At 38.8% G+C, this 9,648-nt stretch overlaps 1 protein-coding gene across 1 annotated transcript in view; it reads right to left on the bottom strand.

Annotated features, from left to right (window-relative positions):
- The window catches only part of RBKS (ribokinase), a gene marked incomplete at both ends in the record, with an annotated part of 68,919 nt that overhangs the window by 38,552 nt on the left and 20,719 nt on the right, over window positions 1–9,648 (bottom strand). Inside the window, 2 exons of the mRNA XM_080342906.1 lie at window positions 3,571–3,633; window positions 6,213–6,276. Of these exons, the coding sequence (XP_080199032.1) occupies window positions 3,571–3,633; window positions 6,213–6,276 (127 nt within the window). The remainder of the gene's footprint in view (window positions 1–3,570; window positions 3,634–6,212; window positions 6,277–9,648) is intronic.

The following is a 9,648-nucleotide window of genomic DNA, read 5'->3' on the forward strand; positions in this document are numbered from 1 at the left end:
CCAAATCACACAGTTCATGAATATGAGGGCAAGTTTTGGGTGTGTCATGGTATCATAATTTCTATGCAATTACTTGGTAGAATCATTGAATAGTCTTGTACACAAAACATTCAAGTTCACGATGAATGTCAATACATAGAAATTCTATAAAAATTCAGGTGCCGTTTCTTCATAAACCTGAAGGTTCAAAACAAAGATTTTATCTTTGGAAAATATAATCCAAACAAGCTGGGATATGTATTCTAAGTTTCCTTTGTTTATTTAGCCTTATATAAATATATATTTTGAATGTTTTTATACTGGTAGTGCTTTGGTATTGAAGGTGCTCTCACTTACAAAATACTGCCTATTCACTGTTCATGAATGATTAATAACGTTATCGTAAAGTCAGCACAATGCCTATCTCAAGTGAGGGTTATCTTGCAGTGTTCTGTGTATGTGAACTTTAAGTCCAAACTTGCAATAATCAAGAGCACTTTAATCATGACCTGCCAGTCTCTGTTGTCCCTCCACTGAATTTTTGCTATGAACATGGAAGCTGTCAGACTGGTTCAAGCCACTGGTCCAGTCAGGCAGCTTAATGGCATCATCAACAGTCAGTATCAGCTATAGACACAGCTGCAATAAGCTGCACAGGTAATAACGTAAAAAATTATCCATAAGGAGTTCTTTTTTCCTCCCTAATTCTTCCCATTGCATAGCACACTGATCGCAAAAGGTGTGCTAAGTGACAGAGTTTGTGGAAAGAAGGCAGGCTGAAAGGGGAAGGAAAAGCTGGGGTTCAAAGTGGTGCAATGCACCTCAAAGAAAATGTGTTAATAAAAGCAGCTGGATGTACCAGCTTTTCTCCTTAGGTGTGAAAGTACAGATTTGAAGTGTACAGGGTCCTGGTAAACTTAACGTTGTGTTTAGTCAAAACCCATCTGAAGAGGCAGTCACATAAAAGCGAACAACTGAAAGGAACATGAGGTCATGCACAGATTTCTGAGACCAGCCCACAGGGAACCTTTGTAGCATCTCCTGGCTGCACTTTCCCAGTGCAGCACTATAAACTTGTCAAACATCTCTCCATCATTCTGCGCTAAACCAGGGGCTTAACCTCTCTGTCTTTTATTGAAATGGTACTGTATTGTCCCACAATATAATGCAACTTTGAGAATATCAGATGTGCTTGAAAACATTCAAATTTTCAGTACTTTATCAATTACAATAATGGATGAGTTATAGCTGTGCAATTCAGTAACCAGTAAAAATCTCCAAAAAGAAATTCAGCAGCCTCAGCCAGACAAACAGGTAACATCAGGGAAAGTCTATTTCAGAGCTTCAACTGCCTCAGCTCTCTACAGCTCTCTTTTCCTTTGCCTTCACCCATCCATCATAGTCTGCTTCCTCTACTTGAGTATCTCTCCTGCTTCTGCCTGTGATTTTACTCAGATGATTTATGTTGGTGTTTTTCCCAAGTATCAGATCTTGTAAAGAATTGGTAAAATGAAGTACAGATTAGCTGTGTGAAAATACAGCAATTAAAATTTGGTGATTTAAAGAGACAATACCTATGTTTTTTATTTGTCCCTCATTGTTTTAACACAAAACACCATCACCACCCCCAACTTCAAATGCTTCCCTTTCAGGTACAATTTGAACTAGCAGAAACTGCTTTACCTTAGTGCATTGAATGCTGTGGTGTTCAGCTATGCCAGTACAACTGCTGTGGTAAAACAAGCGTGTGTAGACAAGCCCTTTCAAAAGTGCTGTAAAACCTGTTTAGGTCAAATCAGCCAGCTTTCTACAGCAAAAAAACCCCACCAGTGTCTCTTGCAACAGCAAAACACATAAGTACTGCTATTTTATTGCAATTTACTCAATTCAGGCGCCAGATGGTTTTAGAGAGAAGTAACAACCAGAAACATTACCAATTCTGTGCATCTGTTTGCTTTATAGCATAGTTCTGACCAGGTTTGCTCTTCTACTAGATTTTAAATGAAATCTGAGGCCAGTGGTAACTTAATTTAGAATTTTGTAGTTTCTGAAAAATATAAGCTGCCTGACATTACGCATTATTAATCTCACTAAGTGAATCACAAGACTTTCAGAGACCCTTCACACTGATACTGACACTGTGAACCTCATGGCACTGAACAATCAGTTTCCCTTTCCTGGTGCTAATAAAGGTTTGCATTTGTTCCTTTCATAAAAATTAATGGTGTTATAATTTTAACAGGTCATCCTCTGTACATTCAAGTTTAAACAACGTTTATTTTAGTTGGCCATGCATATGAATCAGAAGGTAATAAGACTCCTTCTTATTCAAGTATTCTGCACAGCAAACCTAGTGCAAAACACGGTTATGTGTACGAAACAGTGAGGCCTGGGAGTGCTGCTGGATTGATTTACAATGGCCAGAGTAGTGACTGTATGTGGCACAAGAAAGAAGTTCTTAAGAGTTGCTGTGGTAATTTAACTTCTGACCCAAATGAAGAGAAGGAGGTGGAAATAAGAGACAGGTATCCAGTTTATCCCATGTATTAGAGCTACCTTATTTCTGAATTAGAACTGTCATGCAAGGTTTTGGTTAATCTTACTTAGAGAAAATTAAACTCACATCCCCAACTAATTTTCCTGAATGTTCCTGTGTAGACTTGTCTTTAGTCACAGTTCCTTCCCAAGTTTGCTCTTGGAGTGACTGGTCATGTTTCCTTTCCCATTTTGAGCTGTAACGCAGTGTACAACCATTAGGTTACACAGGAGCTTGTTAAGTTGATGTGTCAGCTAAACTGTGGTAACTGTTCATATGAAGGCTCTTAGCTGCACCAAAAGTGAACTAATTCAGTTACATGTAAGCTGTTACGTTTACATAAACATTATTGGTTCTGAGCTCTAAATTTTGATCCAGACATATGTACTTCTCCTAAGAGTTCTCAATTGAAAAACTTGCTTGAGAAAAAAAGATAAAAAGAAAGTTTTCAGAGGATAATTTAGCCATCTTGAAGAATATGAAAACAAGCCAAACATTCTTCCCCTGCAATATGAGAGCAAAGGCACAGGCTAAGGAAAATTAACACAGAAAAAAACCCCAATATGCCATTTCACTGTGGATTCATCACTGCAGATACAACTTGAGATCAAGAATTATGGTAACATTACAAGACTAGTGTAAATAGTTCTACTTATACTAAGGACAATTCCTTTTCCTGATTCAGGGCATAATGACTTGGTGTGCCAAGGAGGCAAAACTTTCCTCATAGTACAAGTGCTAGGTAAGATGTGGTGGAAAAGGAGAGCTTTAACCTCCGGCTACACTGTGTGTTCTGACCAAAGTGAAACTAGATACTGATGAAACTATGGCTAACAAACTGCTAATCTAAGCATCTAATTCTGCTGCTTTTAGGCACCTCATCCTGCAATATTGTCTGTAATAAAAGGAAGTGCAACAAAGTGTGAATAAGATCATGAAAAAAAATGAAAGATGTAGAAAAAAAATAACTCCACAATTAACAGTGACAAGGCAAAGGTTTCTTTTATGGCTATAGAGGCAGAACAAAGAGGACAATTCAGACTAGAAATATGTACCTTCACTGTTGACAATTATTGAAGCCGTTCCAGTAGCAGCATCTGTAGTCTGACCTACAAATGCTAAGAAAGGGAAAAGTTACAGCATGCACAAGTTCAATAGATTACTTTCAACCAATAGCATGTGATGCAGTTTAATTGAATTAAATCAAAAATGAACCCATAACCTCCAGCAATTTAAACATGCTAATTACTCTTTCATGTGCAACAATGCCAGAGAAGCCAACGACAACAAAAAGTGTTAATTTACACCCACAAAACAGAAATGCGAGTCCAACATTCTTTAATTTGGCTACATCTCTTCTTTAGAGAGAGCATGTTATTTATACAGCCTTCCCAGGCACTCTACTCCTACATGGAAGTATTTCTTTTATCCAATAAAACAATAGAGTCAAGGCTGGAGAAAACGAAAATATTAAAACAACACAGCATTTAATTCTCTGTAGATTTGCATTTCAGTAGCAATATTAACATGTGCTGTGAAAGGCTGTGGTGAGGTTATATATTTCCTGTTTGGATTATTATTCAGATAAATGAACTAGAAGTGAGGCTGGCAGCACGGTCTATTGTGAAGATCATCCCATATTTACTGCTTTAAGAACAGAAGGTCTACACTTCAGAACATGGACTTGGTGCTGGGCAAAGGTTAGCTTCTTTCTCAAGATGTGCCTTTTGTGGCCAATTTAAAAATCTGCTCAGATTTGAACAAGGCTGAAAAAACTCACATAAAATCATGCTCATTCAGTTTTGCTAAAGTATTGCAGGTACTTGCCCTCACAGTACCCTTATCTAGCTCAGCTACAACGGCCAGAACAGAACTTTAATTACAATTGTAGCTTCTTTCCACCGTGATCTAGGTCTGCACACTGGAAATGAAAGCAGAGAACTAGTCTTGTTCTCTGTTCTCAATGCTCTTCCTGCAGAAAATAAGCAGCATGAGAAGCAAGCTGTCCAGTTCAAATGTGGGAGAGGGAGGAACACATCAGTGAAGGTCTAAAAGGTGTGAGCAGCACTGGTAGCTGACAGCTTGTGGAAGACAGGAAGACTAGGAAAGGAGAAAATTATTAAATAGATCAGAGTTGGAAAGAAAAAGGGTAAGGTGGTATGTTAAGAAATAGAAGAGTGACATAAACAAAGAAGCAATATGACAAGGATCCAGGATATGAAAATTGGCAGCACTGGCATTAAGGCAATGATTTTCTTCCAGTATGCTTAACAACAGGGGCAGGCTAGACAAGGACCAAGCTGAGATGAAAAGCCAGGGACTGAAATAAGACAGTCCTAAGCAAAAAGGCCTGTGCACACTGAATCACTCTTGCCTACAAATCTTGGAATGCAAGCTGGGATCCCAGACCAGCCTCACCAGCGGTACATCCTGTCTTCCTCCAGGGATGATCAATGTAGGCGGTGACAATCTAACACCATTCTGAGATATTTTTCACTCAATCAGCAGAAATTGGTACCTTGGACCCATCAACTGATCTGTCTAGGTATCAATGTTGTACAATATGATGGAATTTCAGAATTCTTTTTCCTGCACTTCTCTTCTGCTGCTAGAAAGACTACTTAAAAATTTATGTTAAGATTGCAAGATCAATCATTTAAATCACAACAGATGAGATTTAAGGTTCCTTGTGGAATACACCTTTTCATTAGGCGCTATGCATTATAACAGTTTTATTTACATGATCAAAGACCTTATTCATGATGTAGGCATGCTTCGGGGAGATTTAGAACTGTACAATAACAGACACTGGTTTTATGGTATCCTTGTCTGGTTTCTTGCATAAGTTGGAAGATATGCAATGAATAAACCTGTATATACACTTGTGAAATATTCAGATGCTATACTGATAAGCATAATAAAAAAGCCTACAAAATTATGATAGTTCTGTCTTTAAAACAGGATTTGATTAATGCAGTAAATGAAGGTTGTGGCTGCACATGAAACATAAAAGACAAACAGAATATTGAATTGCCACTTAGTGATTGCATCTGTCCATCCTTGTCAACCCTGAAGGAGACAAGATTCGTGTAGACAAAAATGTGCTCATGTAATTAAGCAGCACACAATAATACATTTACACAAGAGAGAGAATTAGGGTTACAAAGGTGCAAAGATACTCCAATATTTTCCAATTTTCCAATTTTCCCTTTTCCCAAAAGCCTTTTAACATCGATTTTTGTGTGTATGTATGTTAACAAACATCAGCTGTAGTCTCTAAAATGACTGCGTGTGTCATTTCACAAAATAGAGGTGAAATGTACTGAGATGACAAATGCATTTCCACTCTATCCTTCCCCTCCCAACATGAGGTTGAGAATGAATAATCAGACTGCATTTTTCAATTTCTCACTAGGCACTACCATCATTAATGCCAGCCTAAACAATTGCATAACAGAAAGTTATCTTCAGGTGACTTGCACTGATGTAATCATCAGAGATTTAGAAGTAATAACATTACATTTTATTTTTAGTTGTACAGCTGATTTGAGAAATCCCCGTATTCTCACCCCTATTCATTCATTCCTGCCAGCTGTGTCAAAACAATTATTCATAGTTATGAATGGTAAAACATATCTAATAAGGCAATAAAATGAGAAAAAAGAAAACAAAAGGTTTCTTTAAAGTAGAATGTTACCTGTAGAAATACCATTCTTCTTCAAATTTTCAACATAATCATTGCCAAAGGAATCCTTCCCAACCTATACAAAAGATAAAAGGATAGATTTTCTCTACAGAAAGGTGAGAGGGTAGCTAGACCGTCTTTAGAAAACAAAATTTGAATACAACACTTTCTGTTTTGCAGCACTTTGCATTATTAATAAATGAATAAAAACCTAATAAATAATAATAAAATGTATTAATAGTATTAATAAACAATAGGAATACTGTTCTGCAGTTTTCCTCTATTACAAAACTTCCCCCTACACCCATCTCGCTATATTCAAGTTTCATTCTCTTACAACCACTGTGTTCCCTTGATACTGAAGCTTTCTGTGGACTGTAAAATCTGTAAGTGTATTGAATTATTCAGCTTCCAACTGAAAGCATTTAGAGCAAATCTGGTGTCCTTTGTAATTGCAGTTTGTATTTTGAATTTTCTACCTCAAGTTTCCCTGGTGGAAAAACATCAAACTGTGGTTACGGGCTAGAAAGTGACAATAAATAAGGCATTGCTGATTTCTATAAATCTAAGTAGTAAATGTACTGTTTACAACTTCAACATTTTTTATTTGCTTTATCCAGCAACAGTAGATCAAGTTGAGTTAGGGAGTCAAGCTATGTGCTATTGTTTTTCTAACAGTAAGTTAAAGAACTTGTAATTTCAGCTCCACTAATCTTTTCAGCTGAATAGAATTCTGCTTGCTGTTTATTCAGACTAATAAACATTTCTTTTTGTTACATGAGAACTGGGAAGCTTCACATGACCTGGCAATATGCGCTCGCAGCCCAAAAGGCCAACGGTACCCTCAGCCGCATCAAAAGGAGCATGACCAGCAGGTCGAGGAAGGCGATTCTGCTGCTCTGCTCTGGTGAGACCCCACCTGGAGTTCCGCATCCAGCTCTAGGGCCCCCAACATAAGAAGGACATGGGCCTGATGGAGAGGGGCAAGAAGAGGCCATGATGATGATCAGAGGGCTGGAAGCACCTCTCCTACGGAGACAGGCTGAGAGAGTTGGGGTTGTTCAGCCTGGAGAAGAGAAGGCTCTGGGGAGACCTTATAGCAGCCTGCCAGTACCTAAAGGACACCCACAAGGAAGCTGGAGAGTGACTTTTTACAAAGGTATGTACAGATCAGACAAGGGGTAATGGCTTTACACTGAAAGAGGTAGAATTAGGTTACACATAAGGATGAAATTCTTCACTGTCAGGGTGGCTATGCACCTGGAACAGGCTGCCCAGAGAAGCTGTGGATGCCCCATCCCTGGAAGTGTTCAAGGCCAGGCTGGATGGGGCTTTTGAGCAATCTGGTCTAGTGGAAGGTGTCCCTGCCCCATGGCAGGGGAGTTGGAACTGGATGATCTTTAAGGTCCCTTCCAACCCAAACCATTTTTTGTTTCTATGATTCTACGATTACACAAGCTGAAAAAAGGAGATAAGGTATATGGAAACAAAAAGTGGTATACCTTGCTTACTGCCAAAATAGCATTTAAAATAAATGTATAAGGCAAACATAGCTTTTAACTCATCACTTTTAGCCTAAGTCTTTAGCACGCATGAGTGTGTGCTCCCACTTCCAAGAGTATGTTGTGTATCTGAGCGGTATCAAAGACTGAACAATGCTACAGGAAGTATGTTTTGCAAGACAAAAAAACCCAAACATCTTTCAGATTAGAAGACAAATCAAGATCCTGGTCACCACCTAAACAATGAAGAAGTTACAGGAGGAAGCCTAACTAATGATCCATCTTCTCATAAAACAGCACTACATAGCTAATGGTGTATTTGAGTTACGGGAAGCACAAAGCAGCTGCCTCCATCGCCTGCAGTTAGAAATGTGTCTGGTTTACGAGCTCAGTCCTTTAGAAAGCTCGGATGAGGCCCAAGTGCTAGTTAGTGATCACAACAACCAAACCTTGCGATGCAGAATTCTAAAATTTAAGGTGCCATGGATGGTTGATCTTTCCCCTCAAATATTTTATTGCACAACCGTGTTTCAAAACACACTTTCATTCCCTACAACATCTATAAGGGATTTTTCTAAAGCAGTAACAGGGACTGGTCCCAGTCTTTTACCAAAGGAGGACAGGAATTTAGGTCAAAACAATCTAACCAGACAGAACATCCCTCTAGTACATGGAAAAAAAACCTCTAACAACATTTAGTTTGGTCACTCTGTTATTCATTGTTTTCATATTAGAATATTTTTGTATCTCTGACTACTCCCAGTTTGCCAGACAGGGCGGGTTGTCAGGAGCTGCATCTTCCAACTGCTTTAGGCTGGATGACTGCAGCCATCTGCAATTTGAGCCTGAGTCGTGCTCACCTCTGCAGCCCTAACAGTTGCACTATACTACTGGAATGCATTCCTCCTGATTGTATCACCTTCTCCCTCCCTCACTGCTGCAAAGCTCCTACAACAAATCTCAGAACTTGCTCAGTTATTTCAGCAACAAAATATTTCATAACAATTTTGCAAAAGCTCAACTGAAACTTCCTTCCTTTCAGCCTTGGGGTCCTACACAACTGACAGACAGGCACCCCTTATTGTTCAACTGTCATAACAACTGAGATGAGCCGTGGTACTTTTGCTCACTGTGAGACATCTCAGTGCTGGGGGGATGCCCTTGGAGGGGGTCTCCATGGAGGTCCTTTTCCTCTGGAATCTTTTTTCCATATTAGTTTATCAGCATCCAACCCAGTTTAATCCTAGTGCGTTTTGAAGGGCTTATCCTTCCATTCAGGCTGTTACTCCCCAAGGAAGACAGAGTACTGGGCATCAAGCTTGTTTTAGAATAAAGGCATATTTACTGACCATGTTGAATTATAGAACATTGTTTTAAAAATTTTCTGCTTTTGCACAGACCCTGCTAGATGGACTATTGGGGTAAACAGCAAAATAAATGTCTTAAGTCTGCTGACCACAGAACGTTGCATGTGCTGAAATAGCTTTTTCTTCTTTTCTTGAGTTCTTAACAACCATAGCTGTTTGTACAAGCATTATGGTCACATAGTTTGCATATTAGAATGAGTTGGAATTACGTCAGTATTTTTCAGTTTGGGTTTTCCCTGCTTACTAGCATGTTTTCCATGTGGAGCTGCGGGGGAGCTGGCTGGCATCATAGCAGCTAAAATTCTAGGAGCTTAGAGAATCAAACTCATCTGTACGTGAAAATTAATTACAACGAAACCATGTACCTCTTGACAACTGTTTTTTTAATCTGTTCTATACGCCTTTTTTGTTGTTGTTGTTGTTGGAGAGCATTTCTTCATTAAGGAATTAAACAGGTACTAAAGACAAGTAGAAGACAGTAATACAAAACAAAAAAACAACGGAAGTTATCCATCATATATTTGGGTTATCACCTGAGGTATAGCTATGTTCTTAACAATAAAGTGAGGATTCAGGCTT

The sequence above is a fragment of the Nesoenas mayeri genome (genome assembly GCF_963082525.1).
Source record: "Nesoenas mayeri genome assembly, chromosome: 3".
Taxonomy (NCBI): domain Eukaryota; kingdom Metazoa; phylum Chordata; class Aves; order Columbiformes; family Columbidae; genus Nesoenas; species Nesoenas mayeri.